The 20354-nt window shown below is 38.7% G+C and overlaps 1 protein-coding gene across 3 annotated transcripts in view; it reads right to left on the bottom strand.

The window, feature by feature from the left end:
• AKAP11 (A-kinase anchoring protein 11) overlaps positions 1-20354 on the bottom strand; it is a 49609-nt gene that overhangs the window by 7546 nt on the left and 21709 nt on the right. For 2 of the 3 annotated variants that reach the window (XM_037022895.2, XM_073212575.1), the window contains exons 7-10: positions 15768-20268; positions 11486-11641; positions 6863-6946; positions 6046-6092 (exon numbers count right to left, since the gene is read on the bottom strand). In XM_037022895.2, coding sequence (XP_036878790.2) covers positions 6046-6092; positions 6863-6946; positions 11486-11641; positions 15768-20268 — 4788 coding nt within the window. The remainder of the gene's footprint in view (positions 1-6045; positions 6093-6862; positions 6947-11485; positions 11642-15767; positions 20269-20354) is intronic. The other variant, XM_037022898.2, reaches the window with a different exon arrangement.

Here is a 20354-nt window from a genome sequence, read left to right as displayed (position 1 = left end):
ATCTGGGGTAGTCGGCAGGATCTCTGAGCCCAAAATCTGATAATGGGTATGACCTTTGGGAGGGTTGCCCCTAGAGATGAGGGGAGATGCCCAGAAGCCCCAGCTGTGGATGGTGGGGAGGCCCAGTGGATGTGGCAGCAGAGGGTAGAGCTTCACCTGTTAGTGTCCCCCCATCTGTGGGGCTTCCAATTTGGGAGCCCCTGGTAGGGAATTGGTCTAGGGTAGAGTACCTCCTAGAGGGGTGGGGCCTACCCCAGAACTGAGGAAGGGTAGAGACAAATGGAAGCTGCAGAATTAGCCCTCCACCATATAGAAGACTGCTTAGAGGCCCTGAGAGGCCATGTAGCGGCTGGCATTGTAGGGTCTCTCTTTATCGAGATAGTGGAAAATGTTATACAGGAGAAAGAGAGGATTATTGAGGGGGATAGCAAGGAGAGAGAGGGACTTAGGCAGGACAGAGACGCACTTCAGCATCACTTGGAGGAGCTGGGTGATAACCTATGGGATGCCATTAAGGAAGAAAGACAGTTATTGAAAAGACAGGTTGCACCCCTGGAAGATTCCTTAGCAGCGGTGAGGGGGGAGGCGACAGGAAAAGCTGCACTGCAGGAGGCCATGGGGAAGCAGGAGGAAAGAGTGGTGCCTTCATAAAGCCCCAGAGATGGAAGAGGAGCCAGGGGCATTGAGGGGGAGAAGAGGCAGGGCTACGGGCCGATGATCCTTCACCCCAGGTACCAGCATGTCCTGTTTTAAAGGCCCACCCGGCTGTAATTAAGAAAATAAAACAACTGCAGCCACCCCCTCCCCAGGTTGTAGAGCACTCCATGCTCCGTCCCTACACCCAGGATGAGCTGGTGCACATGAGCGTTCAGTATAAGCAGAAGCCATCAGAATCTCTGCCTACATGGCTTTTACGTCTCTGGGATATGGGGGTGGAAAACATTGTTGTGTCGGGTACTGAGATGAGTTGAATGGCTTCCCTGATGACTCACCCTTCCCTCTGGCAGCTGTTGGAAAATGCCCTTCACACCACAGGGAACCAGACACTCCTGGTATAGCTGACAGCTGCCATCATGGTTGTTTGGCCTAATCAGGGTGATTTACCATATTTACCCAGTAGTTAGAAAACATATGCAGAGCTCCAACAGGTACTGCGGGAATTGGGTATGAAAAATATCATCTATAATATGGACCACGAGGGCCCCAATGAGGAGGTGTTCACTGTAGAAATGAGGAATCTGGTGCTGCATACAGCTCCCCCATCTCTCTTTGGGTCCCTAGTGACTACTCTTGCCTCCCCCCGCCATGTCTGGTTGGCAATGGTGCAAAGAGGAACCGCCCTTCCAGAACCATTAGAGTGTCAGCAGCTGCGAAGGCAGGAACAGCAGCCTCACCACTTGGCCTCCTCCCTCCTGGAGGATGAGGCTTGCCATTGACTTTTGAAGTCAGCTGAGCCCGGAAGGAGTGGCTTGTGTGCTCATAAGAGGGACTTAGTGGATACCACAGCAGCATGGGATAATAGTAAGGTGGCTGATACCCCTTGTTAGGTGGCAGATAGACTATATTGGGCCTCTGCCCACATCAGAAGGATATCGGTATGCCATGACTCGTGTGGACACGGCTACTGGGCTGTTGGTTGCTCTTCCTGCACGTTGTGCAAATCAGCAAATCACCAAGAGGGGCCTAGAGCACCTCTTTGCAGCCTATGGCCTGCTGCAGGTGATTGAGAGCCTTTAAGGTACCCACTTTACTGGACATGCGTTATAAGGATGGGCACAGCAATTAGGAATAAAGTGGAAATTTCATGTACTATATAACTCTTCCAGGGCAGGCATGATAGACAGGTACAAAGGTTTGTTGAAATCTGGCCTGAAGGTGGACACCAATAGTCTACGGGGCTGGTGAGTTTGCTTATGGACAGGGCTATGGTGTTTGAATGAGAAGCTCTGTAGAGGAGCTTTGGGCCCTGTGGATGTGCTCACACACCTTGCGGCCTCTCCTACACAACTGTGTGTAGAAACCAAAGAAGAGTTACTGAAGCCAGGATATGACCGGCAGAGAAACATCCTGCTGCCAGCCCCTACTGCATTAAACCCTGGAGACACTGGACATGGCCCTGGACATTTCAATACATGGACCAGCAATGGCCAGCCCTTCTGGCACCTAAGGGAAAAGGCCTGGAAGCTGGCCTCCTGTGTGTTCCTGGCAGAGTGGCCCCCAAAGATCACAGTACTGTACCCAAAACATCGGAGAGGAAGAGCATCTTACAGGGAAGTTTTATCTTTATGGCCAGTGCACGTACCTCCCATAGCCCTATATACTGACCCATCTGTAACTCCTCCCACAGGGAGGGGTTGAAAGTCTGGTATACTAGACCAGGATATGATACCATCCCTGCTACTGTTCTATCACAGGACCACTCTCTTGCATGTATCCTACCTGATGGACAAGATTTGCCTATGCTGGTTTCATTAAAACATGTATCTTATCGCTCTTAAAGTTATTTTCTTCTACAGTCCTTGTGGCCTATATGCAGTCCCTAGCTGCAGCTGCCATGTGATAATTGCTCTGAACTCTCTACCTCTTCAGTTACTGTCTGCTGGAGTGGACTAGCTTTGGACTTAATCTGCATAGGACTTTGACCCTAGCTGAATCCTCCAGTTTGAGGATTATCATGATTTTATTGCTGTTGTTATTGTTATGTCTTTTGTCTGGTCACAATGTTTATTTTTGATGCTCATTTTCTCACCAGGGGACCATTGTAGGAGAGGGGGAATGAGTATATTTTAAGGCAAGATTTCTGGAGGGGTGGCCTGTGGGTAAAATTGTAGTATTTCCAGAATATCTCACCTGGCTTTAGTGCATCTACATATCAAAAGGCATTCCTAGGGGGTGGAGAGCAGTAGTTCTCATCTCTGTATCAATCAGTAATTACCTGGGCAACCAAGGGCTTATCTGAACCTGAGTGGCTGGGAGGAGGTCTTGCTTGCTTCTGCTGGAGCAGAAAAATGCGGCCCTGGACCACAGTTCGTAAGCAAAAAATGGGTTTTTAAACTTTTTTTCTCCTTTTGACTGATTTTGGTTTTAGAGGTATTTTGGCTGGGATTTCCTCTCCCCAGAGTTACACCTCCCACACAAAGAGTGAGCAAACACAGGGCATGCTGCAGGCATCATGCTAACTTTTGCCAATAATGGAAATATGTTGGTGATCATCCCTGATTCCTCTTTATAGTTTGCAAGGCATTCTAGACCATTACTAATCATTTTTAGGATTTATGTTGGCCCCTAATTTTTCATTTAAAAATTGGTCCAAAATGTATTGCCTTTCCCTACTCTCTCCCCACTGATCGCTCAATCAAAAATGGGTCTGGTGCAGAGAAATACAAACGCCATATGACTTCACTTATGTATGGAATCTAACAAACAAACAAATAAAACAGAAATAGACTCATAGACACTCAGAGAACAGACTGGTGGTTGCCACCGGGGAGGTGAGTAGGGAAATAGATAAATACGTAGAGGGGGAAAAAATTGGTGAGAATGTTTATCTCAATCTGGGTGATGGTTATATGAGTGCATACACATGCCAAAATTCATTAAGGTGTACAGTAAGATTTGTGTACTTTATTGTATGTACCTCAACAAAAAAATAAACCCTAAAAACAAAAAAAATACCATTTTGACAATATTAATAAAGCCAAACAAAACAAAACAATAAAAATGAATATAGTGCACTATAGTATCAGACATGGTCTCTGGGCCATTTTGTAAGTCCTGCCGAGGTCATAGTACTGGAAGCTAAGCCACCATAAGGCTTTTCTTTACTACTGTCTCCCAGTTCTGGGCAACTGGTTGCCTGGCCTAACAAGTGGCCTCTCTCTTTAGGGAAGTTACTAAATACTAGTGAAAAGAGAAGCGCCTGACAGCCTGTAACTGCAAACAACACCACAAAATGAGGTTTGTTGCCTTCAGTATTTCCATAATTTTCAATCTTTCTATAAATCCATATCAATCTATTCCCTAATTTACCAATTTCTAATTTAACAAATTTGAAAGCCGGCTATAATTTTCTATATAATGTAAGATGGCCAAAATCTCAAAAGCTGAGTAATACCCTGTATCTACATATAATAAATTGCCTGATTTCTACATATTCACAAGGAAATCCTAAGCAGCCTGGTTAGTGCCAAAAGTAAAATTTTTAGTATTAACTTGTATCTTCTTTCCTCTTAATGTTTCTCAGTAAAGTTAAATAAGGAGTAATTCAGGGAAATACTTACAGCTTGTATTTATTTACACCATGTACAGCCTTTGGGACAACTTTGCCCACAGGTATTACATGGGAAAAAGTAAACAACTTCTCTAAACATAGTCAATTTTTTTAGGCAACAAAAATAAGTATTACCTAGTCTATCTGTTGGATTCTCCCAGAGGAGGACGCCGCCCCAAATCATTCACGAAAGGCGTCTCTTGATGCAATAAGCAAGAGGAATTTATTCAGGAACCAGCTAGCTGGGGTCCAAGTTAGCCCGACACAGGGGGTCTCAACGAGGACCCTGAGCAGCCAAAGCCAGAGGTTTTTATAGCATTTCTAAGAGGACAGTATTTTTCTACAAGCACATACACATGATTCATCGGCTGGCATCACATTTTGGGGGGGGGAGGGTTCAGTGAGATAAGATTACTTTCAGAATGCTAGGGTGGGTTTCAGCAAGATAAGCTTGGTATGCATGACTATCCGACCAAGGTTAGCAGTCTGAAGGCCGCAGCTGCCCACCACCTGGTGTTCATGATTAACTGATTTGAGGTTAGCTAACTGAAGGTCACTACATTTAACACTGGCTGACTAATTTGTTTTTCAAGATTCTAATAATTTTCCTTCTCCTAGGCTAGAGGGTGGTGTTTAACCCTTTAAGATGGCTGTACTTATGCACTAATGCTAACTTTTGATTTTTCAGATCCTACATATCCATAACTCTAAAAAATACTGCCCTACCCCACCTTATATCTGATGATAAATACTTATTATTAAAAGCACTTTATGAAGCATGTCTACTTAGCAAATGCATTACTAAAAAAAATTATAATCTTAGGTCTCATGATTTTAGCTCAAAAATTGGTACATGACTTTCCTAAACAAGAAAAGTATAACTGGTGATAAAACAGATGGAAACTCAGGTGTTGTAAAGTACATTTCAAGAAATTCATTTCAGTAATTTACCCACTTCTAAAGAAATGACGACAAAAATATCACTGGTTCAAAACAAACATCTCAAACAATTTGAATATTTTTATGTGCCACTCTACAGAAGACTATTAGTGTTTTCATAATTAGGAAATGTAAGAGTTTTAGGAAAAAAATTCAACAACCATCTAAAGACGATGAAAACTCAGATTCAACAGGAAAAGTTTCTAGGTTCATTCAGACATTCTAATTAATCTGAATTTAAAGATTACAAATCAAAGTACAGAATTCTGTGATCAAGAGTACCTAGTACCTAGTATACACATATTTAGAACTATGCTCATTAAAGGAAGAATTGAGTATTTTCTTCAAATATGTGTGTATGTGAGTCTAAGACTTGAATTGAGAGAGAGGGAAGAATTGACTCACAAACACTGACTTATGTAAAATTGACATCAAACACTAATTCTACAAGTTACTGGTTTGGAAGGAAAAAACTATGACATATGCCATAATTACAATAAATCATAATATAAGTAACAATTTTATATTTTGAAAAACAGTATTAGAGATTATCGTAAGTTTCCCTCTCAAATAACTAAATAATTCCTTCAAAGTAGTTCAGCCTTTATTCACACCAATGAGTAGTTTATTAGTTTAGCAATCAAATAAGACAAACTGCTCAACAAAGGACCTGACACTACATTAGTATAAGAATATCCTGTTTTGTAATGTAAATACACTGATTTTTAACAACTGATGTCTCACTGATGAAAACACACAAATACAAACGCTAAAGACTCCCTAAGGAACCTTATGCAAAAAACATGCAAACACCTTGAGAAACAAATTGTGATTACCTTCTGTATCATCCTCATGCTCTTCATCCTGCTCATCTGGCCCATCACTTTTCAAATGAAAGAGCAGAAAGTTAAAAAAAAAAAAGCTTTACTTAATAATTATATTAAAACAAATCCTTAAAATGTGAAGAATGAATGCTATAGTATGACAAATGACATTTAAAGAGGGGAGAAATGACAAATAAAAAAGGAAGCTTTGCTTCTCACACCATTTCACATTAAAATCTGAATTGTAAATGATGCCTAGATAAGTTACCAGTAACCAAGAAGTTCTACCTGACCATGACAGAGAGAGCACCAAGTAATTTCATAGTAAAATTTAATTTAAAATAACTTAAAGCCAAAATATTCTACTAATTTGGTTTTAGATTACACAGCATCTGAATATCATAGAATGCCATGAATATTTACTAATGCTTCTGCAGATGCCATTTATGTTTGTGACACAGTAGAAATGAATTTTCCCTACACTTTTCTTAAATATGAAATAAAACTATATACAAAAACCAAAGAAAAAAACAGAAATCCTGTAGGAAGCAAGCCCTTTTTAATGAAATTATTGGTAGAATGAAAAAAAAAACAAGCAGAGCAATACATGCATAAAAAGTAACACATTTTGCAATTAGATGTCAGTCATATCTTTAGCATAGTTGAATTTTTTATTAGATGTAAATTTATCAAGCAGAATCATGTCAAAATATAGGAGAAAAGCAGGTTGATATATATTGGCACGGTAACCCACATTCTTTTGTGAATATGACATCATGCATTAGTGGGGAAAGACTCATCAGTTTTTAAGTTTCTGGACTGGACCAACCTGTCTGATGTTGGAAAGGATAAATTGTCCTCATACAAATCTCCTTCTAAAGCAAGACTGCTCCAGCTACTGCTGTTACCATTACTGCCAGAGGAAGAAAAGAACAGAGCTGAACTAGGAAATGCATAGTTCAGAAGACCCTGGTTTTCCTTGGAACAGCTTCTGTCAGTGGTAACTGGATGTTCTGAAGCTGCCTCAGTGGAGTGGAGGAACCATGAAGGTAAAGGAAAACCATCACTGCTACTGCAAAAGAACCCTGACGGCTTTGGAGACTCGGGAGCCTTACTTATCTTCAATACATCATAAAAATTGTTCTGACTTTGTATTTATTTTACAGATTAAGCCAACCAAATGATTAGGACACCACATGGAGTAATAAGTTTCACAATGAAACCAATGGCTATGGCAATCTTGGAATATAATTTTTAAAAAGCCAGTTCTCTCTAGTTTTGGATACAGTTTAAAAAGAAAAAAAAACACAGGTTAACATTCTGTCAAGTTTGCTGATAGTGTAAACAGTGATGGGCTTGTGGGGGGTGGCGAGGAATGGGATGGTAGTCACTGAAACACAGTTCCAAATAGACCTTTTCAAACTACTTGGAGAAAAGATGCTTTCTGATTTTCAAATACTATTATGTCAATTACTTTCATTTCAAATATTATATATAATTCAGTAGCTGGCAAATAACATACATTTTCTCCATAATATTGAATTACCAAGGCTTACTCAAGCCTTACACTGGCCTGGTCATCCAGTCACTAATGCCACAACAGATAACTTCTTATACCAGCTGATCAATAGAAAAAAGCGACTACATTCTAAAACAGCAGCAAAGCAATAAAAAACAAAAAACAACTGTGTTTAAAAACAAAACTAGTTCAATTTTTCATATTAAAACTGAAACATGCAATTTTTAAAAATACTAATCATTACATTAGTAAGCACATTAGTTTGCAGTGGTAAGCAGCTACATTCCCCAAACTATGCTAGGTAATTCTAAAAATGTCTAGTCCAATTAAAATTTTGGTTCTAAAAAATGAATTAACATAAAATCATCTTTTGTACATCAGTAAATGTTGACAAGATTACCAAAAAAAGAGATGCTTATTTAAAAGTTCTAAATACTGTACAAGCAATCTCAGCAATTTACATATCCATATTTACTCTGGCAACAAACCGTCACAAACCACAATGCATTAAAGTCGAGTTAAACTGAGCAGTGTCTTTTCAACTGATGCTCCAACGTAACTCTATTATAAAACCATTAAAACAGAATTCTGTTCCTTTAGTCTGTTGTCAGACAAACCAAAAATGAGAGAATATGGAAATACAGAATGGACAGACAGCTATGAGCCAAAGAGAAAGAGAAAATTAATAAACTCAGGGACTATATTTATTTCTAATAGAATGATTATCTACACAAAAGGAAAAAAAAAGACAAAATTCTTACCCACATTCTAATAACAATGATTCCTCCATTTAATTAATAATAAAAATCTATCACCTAAGTATTAGGTGAAGATGAAAATACAGCAAAAAAATGTAAAGACCAGAAATTAAAATTCCCTCTAACTTTCATTCCCTCCTCTCTGCCCCTCATAAATAACTGACTTCAAGCCAGACTTGAAGTCAGTTATTTATGAAATGCAACTTCTAACTAGGGTGACTATATAATTTTTCATCCAACCAGGCCCTTACGAAAATGAAATGTCACCATTAATAATTACACCAGAACAAGAGAAATGAACCAAGACTGTCCTGAGCAAACTGGAAGATATGCTCATCCTACGTTAACCCAACATAAAACAACTTAATTTCTTCACTTTTCAGTCTTCCTATTTCATTTTTTGAACACTGTCATGCTTCCATTTTATTTTGTGTCTTTTTATATTTCTTAATGTCTAGAACAGGCACACCTCAAACCAGCAGTAGTCAAGGACTAAAATTCCTTATTGTGGCCTTCAATGAAGACCACTATCAATTCCAATACAGCTCATAAAAGTTATCTCAACTATTCTGCGAATCTGGGCCCCTATCTTACTCAATCTCCTACATAACTCAAGAAATACACAAACTGCTGAAAAACTTAAAAAATTCACACAGTTCTCTTTCTGACCAAGTAATTATAATCCCTTCTAAACACCTGTGAAAATTTGAAATTATTATTTCTTCTTTAACTTTTGCCTTCTACTGAACTTCCTATCCAGAGTGAAAGTGCAAGGTATGTCCAAACCAGTGAAGTCTTTATCTCCTACCTGGATCTCTGTACCAGGAAATAATAGTTCCTATGGCAGATGTCATCAAAAGACAAAACATGTCAAGCCACATATCTTAAGTGTGGACTCTGAACCACCTGCATTAAATCATCTGAGGTGCTTATCAAGCATTTAGACTCTGTGCACCCTCCTAATAACCCTTAATCTCTGGGAGGTGAGGCCCTAGAAACTATATGTGCAAAAACACATCACCAACCCTGGATGAGCTCTGCTTTTTCTTTGTTTCTGAACCTTAATACCACATTGCATAGTAGTTCTTACTAAGACCGTAGTCAATTAAAACCACAAGTGTTTTTTCTGACAAATGCTATCAAGCAAGTTTTCCCCATCCTGAATTTAAACAATTAATTTTGTAAATCTGAATGCATTTACTCATGTTAAACAGAATTATTTTAGCCTCAGCCTGATTCAGTTTTTTTGAATGTTGATTCTGTTAACGGGATTCTCTCTTCAACTTTGTTTTAAGTCATTCACAAATAATGAGTCCAGCAGTCCCCCCACCACTTAACCATGGGAAATACATTCCAAGACCCCCCTGCCTGAAACCACGGAGAGTAGCAAACCCTGTACAGACATACCTATGTATGGTTAAGATTTAATTTTTAAATTAGGCACATTAAGAACTTAACAACTATAACAAGTAATATATTAGAATTATAAAGTATACTGCAATAAAAATATGTGAATGTGGTCTCTCTCTAAATACCTTATTGTGCTCTATTAACCCCTTTCCTTCTTAGGATGGTGTGAGAGATGAATGCCTATGTGATGAGATGGGGTGAGGTGAGTGACACAGGCATTGTGAAGTAGTGTCAGCAGCTACTATGACCTTCTGAGGACGTGTCAGAAGGAGGATCATCTGCTTCTGGACTGCACTTGACCTCGGGTAACTGAAACCTTGGAAAGTGAAACTGCGGTAAGGGGGTCCTACTGTATTATATATCACCAATAAGATAATGCTAAAGAGGACAGGACTAAGGACGGAGCTTGATTGCAACTTTCATCAAATCAGATCACACTCCATATAAAGTTATTCAACTACCTACTGTCCTCTTAGTGCCGCTTGCCTAACGCTTAGTGTCGTTCTCCCTCTGTAACACCAGGATTTCCTAAACAATACAACCCCTCACTGGAATTCTAGAAGTCTGTGTTTCCCAAAGATGAGAAGACAATTTAAGTGTTAACAAAATACTCTCTTCTAGATAAAGTTACGGAAAGGGCCAAATGATGATAAGTGATATTACCCCCAACTTCCCACTACCAGTTGTAAAGACTTCCTTTTTGGATCTAGATTTTAAGAAATATTGGTGATTTTTACAGGATTATTTAGTTAAGAAAACTAAAACAAAACGGGTATTTTATAAAAATATTAATACTTACTGGTTAATCCCAGCATCAAACAAAACACTCTGAGATGACATGCTTTAACAGGTGAAAAGCCATCTCCTCCCCTCTGCTGCTGCATCCCCTCCTCCAGCAGCCTTCTTACCTCCCCCACCCGGTAAGTCAGCTCCAATGGCTCTTTTCAACTGGAGCCTCACAAGGGCTTTGCCGCATATGCCCCAAACGGGAAGTACATATGCTGAGAGCCCTGTGCTCTCCTTAGACTCATCCATGGATGGTATTTATTATTTCCAATTTTCAGTTAACATGGATAAAGACTTTACAGCATTTTATAGGTTAGTCAAATGCCTTTATAGAGTTATGAATATAATAAGCCATTTTATCATAGTAAAATATTCCAGAGACTGTTACAAACAAAACTAAGAAATGTTATATACGAGGTAAACGCCTTCTGCTGCACAAGATCATATTTTTATAATGAGTTTATGTATTTTTAGTCATTCAAATATAAACGCTCCAGGTCATTTTGTTCCTGAATAGCAAGACAAGTGAATTCCCCCTCCCAAAATACTACTTTTAACTGATAACAAAAAAAAAATTACAGAGCCATTTTGATGCTTTTTGTAGATAACTGTCCTTTTTCCAATCCTCTAAAGATAAAAAAAGTACCCTCTTGAAAGTGAGAAAGAAATCTCTCTCTTCTTCAAAAATTCACAGAAAGTCCAGGAAAAGCTTTTTAAAGGGTATAAAATCAAACATATGCAATAGTTTTAAAATCAACTATTGACATACCCAAAGAAAATTAGCTTGGCTCATTACTGGATTTAATAAATGTCAAAAAACATTAGAAACATATTTTTAATAATATAATAACATTTTGAAAATAATGGCAGATTTTCAAATTCAGAAAATTATTTTAAAATAACACCCAATGTAAATTTATAGTTAACTTCTGAGGTCTGAGGACCTAAACTCTGCAATGACGTGCAGTATTTTAGTTACCTTTCACTTAGGTGATGAAAACTGCTGCTTTCATCCTGGTGTTCATCTTCAAAACTTAAATTGGACCAGCTACCCGTGCTGTCATCACCAATACTGAGATTCATCTGCTGGCTACCAAGAGACTCAATCGACTGAAAGTCTTCTATTTCTTTTGGACTAAAGGAAGAAAGAAAGAAAGAAAGAAAAAAGGGAAAAGAAATTCAATTTGCAAGCACCAGACTCTGAACTTTAAGACTATCAATTTCATGAAAGAGCCATGGTAATGATATGCAGAGCCAGACCAGTGGTCCACTGAACCCTTTGTGTCAGCTAATAAGGAGACACTGCAGGAGAGCATATTAATTCAAAGTTAAATGAGGCAGCCACCAATACTTCTAACTTACCTTGTTAATTCCATCCCAAGAACCCAGATTCTCCATAGAGCAGTTCGTATTTTCAAGTGGGACCACTCTGAAGGAGCACAAGTTCTTCAGCTAATCATCTGCTTCATAAGATAATACTTTCATTTGTACTAAAAGGAACCTCTTTCTAGTAGTTCAAGGAACTCTAGTTCTTTCAGTCAAGCCTATAGTCAAAACTAGCCAAGTCTCTTTAAGATTTAGAACTTGGATTACAACCCTTCTCATTTATTTTTCAATGAAGAGATATTATATTTTTATTTCATCTTCACAAGAAAGGCCATTCACTGTTCAATTACTGAAACTGCTTTCTCTACATGTTATGCTCAACAAAGCATTTTAAAGTGATATTTTCAACATGAAGAGGGAAATTCTTAGTCTTCTGATCAAAACCTTCTAGTGGCTTCTCACCAATCAGAAGAGTCCAAATCCTTATAATATACTATCTGGTATGAAAACCTCTAAAACCTCCACTTTATCTCCTACTGCTCTCCCTGGCTCACTCGCTTCAGCCATGTAAGCCTGTTGCTTGGCTGTTTCTCCAACATGCATAGTCCTTCCCCTTTGCCTAGAACTCTCTTCTTGGATTCCCACATGACTTACTGTCTCTTCATCATTGGCTTTTTGCTCAAATGTTGCTAAGTCAGTTGCTTCCCCTGCTGCCTATTCAAAACTGCAAGATCCCCACCCACTGCAACTATCAACATCACCACGAGCTCCCCTCCGTACTTCAGTTTTCCTCTGAAGCACTTATCACCATGTGACATACTACATGTCTTATTTGTCTGTCATATTCCACTGTAACATTAGCTCCACACAACACATATTTTCACCTGTGTTTGTTATTTTTTATTGCCAGTGCCTAGAATAGGTCCTGACCTGCCCCCCTCTTTGGGGCTATTCTCATTTTGTGTTTAAGATACAGCAACAAGAATTGGGCATTCCAGGACAGGCACACTATAGTTCTAAACCATTACAGACTATTACTTTTTTTTTTTTTTAACTTTCCTGGTATGTGCCACATCGAATGGTTTTTTGACTGAAATGACCTACTAGATAGGGTGCAGAGAGTTTAATGACTTTTAGGTTATTTTAGCTCAGAAATAATAGCTGAGAATATTGTTAAGATGTTTTCTCTTCTAAAAATGAACTAGCATGTAATTCCCCATTTGACACTCACATGCCACCTTTCTGTACATTACAGTTTTGTGAAATACTTTCACTAATCAAACATTTCTAAGAAAAGAGATACTAGGGAAATAATCCAAGTAAAACCTTTAAAAATAACCCAGTTGATATTATTCAGCCATAAGAAGAAAACAAATCCTACCATTTGCAACAACATGGATGGAGCTAGAGGGTACTATGCTCAGTGAAATAAGCCAGGTGGAGAAAGACAAGTACCAAATGATTTCACTCATATGTGGAGTATAAGAACAAAGAAAAACTGAAGGAACAAAACAGCAGCAGAATCACAGAACCCAAGAATGGACTAACAGTTACCAAAGGGAAAGGGACTGGGGAGGATAGGTGGGAAAGGATGGATAAGGGCAGGGGAAAAAGAAAGGGGGCATTATGATTAGCATGTGTAATATGGGGGGGCCATGGGGAGGGCTGTGCAACACAGAGAAGACAAGTAGTGATTCTACAGCATCTTACTATGCTGATGGACAGTGACTGTAATGGGGTTTGTCGGGGGGACTTGGTGAAGGGGGGAGCCTAGTAAATATAATGTTCTTCATGTAATTGTAGATTAATGGTACTAAAATAAAAATATAATAACAATAATCCAGTTGAATGAAACCCTCTTAAAGCTTGAAAGACAAACCATTTTAACTTTACAAATAGAAAATGTGAAACAGTTACACTGTCAACTTCTGGTAGTCAGTCCTACAGAACCCTAGCACAATTATTAAGAGAAGAGAAAGACGAAAAGAAGTATACAGTAATATTCTATCAGCCTTGAAAAAAGGTTGGAATTGGATGGCACCAGCTTACAGGAAGAACTCCAGGGAACTACCTACTCACCCAGTTGTTAGGAGGAAAAGTGAAAAATACTGAGGAATCAATAACAAAGGTATTTTTGAGGCCCTGGAGGGATGTCTGAGAGAGACTGTTACCTAAAGGGGTATCTAGAGGCAAGTCTCTTTTCCTCCCAGGAAGCTAGGATGGAGTGGGGGGTGAAAACAGTTAAAATGGCTTGAGAGGGGAAAAATTAGTGAGAAGGTTTGATATTTTGATCTGGGTGATGGTTACACTGAATGCAGAATTCACATGTCAAATTCATCGGGCTGTACACTTAGATTTGTGTATTTTATTGTACATATCGCAGTAAAAAAATAGATCAGGGCTCATATGAAAATAAATCAGGAACAGAACAGTGTGGATATACTTAACACGACTGAATTGTGCATCAAAAAAGAGTTAAGGTAAATTCTGTTACGTGCATTTTACCACAACTAAAACGTGTAAGTCACACAAAAAAACAACCTGAAGCCACTTTCATTTGAGGGTCTAGTTTACTAATATTTATTCATTTGTATATTTATCAATCACTTATTTTATCTATCATCATATTAGAAACTAATATATAATCATGAACAAAGAAAACATGGGTCTAGGACAAAGGCTCGCACATTTTTTCTGTAAAGGGCCAGATAGTAAACATGTAAGGCTTTGCCGGTCATAAGGTCTGTGTTCCAACTACTCACCTCTACCGTGAAAGCATAAAAAGCAGCCATAGACAATACATAAATGAATGAACATGTATGTGTTGTAATAAAATTTAATGTATAGGCATTGAAATTTGAATTTCACAGAATTTTCACATTGCAAAATAGTATACTTTTGATTTGTTTCAACTACATAAAAAATGTAAAACTATTCTTAACCCACAGACCATACAAAAATGAGCATACACAGTGTGCCACCCCCTGGTCTAGGAGAAAGAAGGTTGCCTGATTACAGCAAATGGAGACCTCTCTTAGCTCCCCGGAAACATACATCTCTCTTCTCAAGGGTTCTATTTTATAACTGGATTCAAAGTCCTGGCCAAACTGCTCTTCCTATTTTAGGATGGCCAAGAAAAGTGACAGCCCTTGCCATGGCTTTAAAAAGCCATTGCCTTGCTACTAAAAAATCTGGGGGATCATGTGAGTCAGTTGAATTCCATCTCAACTGGAGGAATTTTCTCTTTCCAGGGAGACTAACAAATATAATCCTACAAAGTGCTAACACAAGTTAGTCCTGATGTTTTCCAGGGAGAAAGGTGGTTAAAAGTGAAAATTTTAACTAAGGTGTTAGAAACACTAAGCATAAGACAAAGCTACTGGAGAAGAGGACATGTAGGACTACCAAAAAGAACTGTCCCCTTAGATACTGGCCTATCAAGAGAAATGGTAGCAGTAGAGGAAGTATTTGGAGAAACTGTGCCTTCTTCCACATAGCAGCTTCATTAAATTATGTTCTTTATGAGAAAACTTCCCTTTGTGAACAGAAAAAAGAAAACACTATGAAAATTTAATCTTAGAGTTGTAAATTAACATGGTAATACTCTTTATTTGCTAAAAAAAATTCTTCAGCTGTTTCTTTGACTCAACTTTACCAACTTCATAGCTATGGAAACTTGGGCAAGGTGGTCATCTTCTCTAAGTTTCATTATCTAGGTCAGTAAATGGTTCATACTTTCCAACAAAGGGTTGTTGTGAGATAATGAGACAATGGCTGTGAAAGTAATGTGTAGAATATGAAACACATAGGGAAAATTTTTTGTTAATTCAGAGTTAAAAATGGTATTTTTCTGATTAGGACCTAAGATAAGACATACCTGACTGAGCTTAACTTTACATTTTATCTTTAAGACCCAAAAGAAATACAAAACTTACCTGCTACCAGCATGTCCCACATTCGTCATCACTGATGTCATTATTTCTGTGGTAAGGCTTTCAGCAAAGCTAATGCCTTCTTGCCCAATTCCACTATCAGCTGCCAAACTGGCATTGCTCAGCTCTCTCTCTGCTTTTTCAATAGCTTCAGCAACTATCTTCTCAGCAAGCACTGTCTTCTTATCAAGATCAACATAAATTTGAGGGACATCAAGATGAAAAATTCTAGATTTCTGATAGACGTTGCTAAATTTTGAAGTAGAATCTGTCTTCCTACTGGCAGGGGAATCCCGTCTGGAAAAGTGTTGAGATGAATTTCCAGTGCAATCATGCAGTTCTTTACGATCACAGTACCTGCAAACTTGACTTATAAGAGGTGACAATTTTTCTGCATATGTGGTCCTATTAGCTGCTTCTGGAGTCTCCGACAGATGGGAAACTGCAGATCCTAAACTTAGCCCCAAAGTGTCATCCACCACTTTTTTAGCATACTGTTCTATAGCCTGAGCAACATTCTCTCCACAGCCATGTCCATTCAAGCTGCTTGTACTGTGGTAAAATCTGTGATTTTGTGAAGAAGGCTGAAGAGACTTAGGCAATTCTGGCTCAATGTGAGATCTGGTATCTTCATCACATCCAGATTTTTCATAAAGGCAAGCATCTGTTAAGGATTTTGGCAAGCCAGTGGCAGATGCTGTCAGCTCTTTTTTAACATCTCTTGTTATGCTATGAGCAAGAGAGGATGAAAAACTGTACAGTTCAGAGCACTCGTTTCTATACGTATACCGTGTCCATTCACACGTACGATTCTTAAAAAGGTAACCTCCTCCACTTTCACTCTGTCTTTTTTCATCCACTTCTTGGTGGGGTTCTTTACTAATAAGTACTAACAGTTCATTGTTGGTTTTCCCCTGTGGATTCTGCATGGGGAACACTTTTGACTTGTACTTCATTTTGGCTGTCTTAGCTGCTGCTTGTAATCCTGACTTAACAGATCGATAAGCAAGTCTATTGGCATACTGATCCATTATTAACTCACTATTGCCACCTTCCTGTTTTAGGATTTGGATAATGTGTCCAGCATATTCATCTGTCACACTTTCACAACTGGGATACTTATATGTCAGACTTGACAAGTAAGAACTTGGTGGTAATGAAAGAATGAACTGATTTACTTCTCTTGGGTGTGCTATAGCCTCTACATTGAACTTCTCTTCTGATCTATAATCTTCGTCACCACCAACATAACTGTTCTTCCTGTGCCTAGAGCGCAAACAACTTCGCACTTTTGCTATTTTCTCAGCTTCTGTAATGACTTCTGCTGCCATATCATCTGCAAAATTACATAACGTTTTTAAATTTTCATCTGAGCTATTTAAAAAAGTAGGCGATATACTGCTTTGCACATTTAAGCAGGGGCTTTTAACCTTGGCTTCCTGAATTCTTTTATCTAAATGGGAAGCAGCCATTTCAGTTGCAAGAGAAATGATGTGTGCAGCTAACATTTCTGCAAACTGAACTTTCTTCCCTGAGTGCTCTGACTTCACATCCACTTCTCGACGCTCTTCACCTTCACTACTTTCTACTTCTTCTGAAAGAGACCGCATGAGTTTCAACATGAACTCTTCTTTTTCTATAGCATTTTGCTCATTTTCAGACAAACTACCAACAGATGAGTTGTGAGGTGTAGAAGGTGGTGTTGCAGGTGCAAATTCTTTTGCTAATTCCCCCTTGAGCTTTTTGGTTAACTTCTTGATATCCCATTCAGAACAAGCCTGGGATGGTAACAGAGGAGTTGATGGAGGAGTATCAGGTATTACATTTCCATCTCTGATTTTCTGTTTATCTTCCATATGGAAACCATCCGCACATGTAAGCACTGTAGATGAGAAAGTATGTGAATGGGACAAAGGGGTTTCCTGCCCAAAAGACAAGGGTTCAAGTGCTGTATTATTCAAATCATGCTTTTTCACTTGTTTGTCCTTAGCAACTTCCTTCAACTTAGGTTTCTGATCTGCTGTGGTTGGGCATGGTGGTAGTGTCTCTACAGAAAATCCATGAGTCATAGAACCTTTACATTCTGAAACACAATCCTTTCCTACTGAAAGTGAAAAGTGAGTTAACTGATCTTGAGCATCAAAAAATTGGGGGAACTTTTCCAAGATCAACTGTGACTCTTCTCCAGGAACAGGCAAGCCTTCCTTGTGTACTGTTTTTTTATCTACATTTGGGATCACTGATTTGCTTTTGTCTATGGAATGTTTAATAACAGATTTAGACAATCGATCAGCAAACATGTCCTTATTACTAGGTTCACTCTGTTGCAGTGGTGCCTGATCACAGTGGAATGAAGGGGTTTTTCCTATTACTGTTTTACTTAAACAATCTGTGCACTCATCAACTGTTTTTGTAACTCTGAATGACGTCATTGACTCTAAAGTTTCCTTTACTATAGTATGCACCATTATTGCAGAAAAATTGCTAATAATCACAGGATTGCTTGCTAATTCTGAAGAACTTTGTATTTCAGTGTCATCATTAGTTAGTTTAAAATCATTCTGTTTTCCTGGATTGTGTTCTGAAGGTAAAAAAATATTTCTGAAACAAGCTCCTTCCTCTCCTTTGCTTTTTGTTGTACCACATGCTGGGGTAGAATCACCCTCTGAGTTAGTATCATCAGGCGACACATGAGACTTTGCTTGATATATATTAGATGAAATATGATATGGAAGAAGGGCACTTCCTGCCAAGGGCACTGGTATAGAAGTAACAATTCCAGAAGTACAAAACAAGGCCTGCTGTACTGTGTACTCCTTTTTATGTTCCTGCATTGGTTTTGTAATCCTAGTAGTTTGACTGATAAAAGTAGGAGAAAGTGTGGAGATCTGGGTTAATGGCACTAAATTTTCTGTACTCACGTACTTTATGTTATCTGTAGAAACACTAACTGCTGCCTTTGTTGTAAAGGTCACATCAACCTGTGACAGCTCAATGAATGCTTCCTGTATTACAGATTCAGACAAATCTTTTGCATATGACTTTACTACTTTGTCTTCATAGTCAAATGACCAACCCTGTGGAGAGGCAGGTGTTGCAGGATATGAAAACTGACACACTTCCATGATACCTTCAAAAACAAGCTCTTCAGCAAGATCTGCAGCAAACCTAGCAACTGTGTTTGTAAATACCCGTTTCTTGATATACTGCAAATCTTTTAAAGCACTTGACAAAGCCTCACACACCAAAAAGTTAGCCAGGCCACTAATGGCACGTTCTTTCAGTGAAAATGCACGCTGCCTTCTCAGTTCATTAAATGCCATCTGAAAAACAACTGATGTCAATTTGAGGGCTAAGTGGCACAATGCATTGGTGCAAGAAGAGACTCCTTTCTGTAAATCTTTAAATGCACTACCAAAACTTTTTTCCACAAGATCTGCTGCAAATTTCTGAATACTATCCTTGATCATTAAGGATTTATTTTTAGATTTAATTTTTTCATCAAGGGAGTCATTGTTAAGAGCTACGGTTTTATCTTCTCCCCTTCCAATACTCTTATTATTTGACGTTGCATTCGTATACTGGGTATGAAGAACCGAGCCCAGTACTTCACATGAAATGCTATCCGCATAATCTTCATAGGTGTAATAAAGAGAATCATGATTTTCATGAATCCTGTCTCCACCAATATCTGTTTGGCAAATACATTCAGCAGGAGTACAGCCTCCAAGAGGACTAAAAGCAGAGGTTCGAATAGGGCTAAACAAACCACTGTCCTCCCCGGATGCCTTCACTGGGCGAGGAGAATCCGGAGCATCACACAGATTACTGTAAGGGGATTCTGGTTTACGAGGAGTTGGCTTTCTGACATTGGCTGGGAGAGCTGGACGATCAAACTTGAACTTTTGAGGATTCATAGTAGTGGTTATAGAATAAGATTTTTCATGTTTGTGCCCTTTCTTTTGCAATGGCTTCCCCATGACAGTATCTTTTAGAAATGGACAAGAAGTCTCTAAAGTCTGTTCTAGTTCATCAAACTGATCAAAACTATCAAAAAATTCACTTACTTCTGAGTCTGAATCCTCTATATCATCTTTCATCACAGGAATTTTAGGCAACTCAAGTTTTGCTTTTAAACTTTTTTGATATCCCTCTTCATCCAAGAAAATAACCGGGCTTGGACTTGAACATTCTGATTCAGAGGAGTAGGCAGGAGAAGAAGAAAAAACCATTTTCTGCTTATCACTACCTTTATCTGAAGCATCAGATGACCTATAGAAACTCCTCTGGATCCAAGGCTCTGAAATTAATGTTGTAACTGAAGTTTTCACAGAAGGTAGTTCTTTATGTCTCAGAATATTTATTAAGGAAGTTGAAGGTTTAGCCAATGATTTCTGCCGCCCAGAGCTAATGAGAACCCTAAAATCCTGGGTTTCTAAATGGTGTCCAGAAGTAGTCTGTGAAGCAGCATCACACTGACTCCTTAATGCATTAATGTTCATTCCTAGGGGAAAAAAAATTATCAAATTATTCTTGAGCAGAATTTTTTAAAAATTAATTTAAGTCAGTGAGAAAAAGACTTTAAGCAAG

This window comes from Manis javanica, chromosome 9 (genome assembly GCF_040802235.1).
Source record: "Manis javanica isolate MJ-LG chromosome 9, MJ_LKY, whole genome shotgun sequence".
NCBI classification, from domain to species: Eukaryota; Metazoa; Chordata; class Mammalia; order Pholidota; family Manidae; genus Manis; species Manis javanica.
This window is presented reverse-complemented; position numbering and strand designations above follow the sequence as displayed.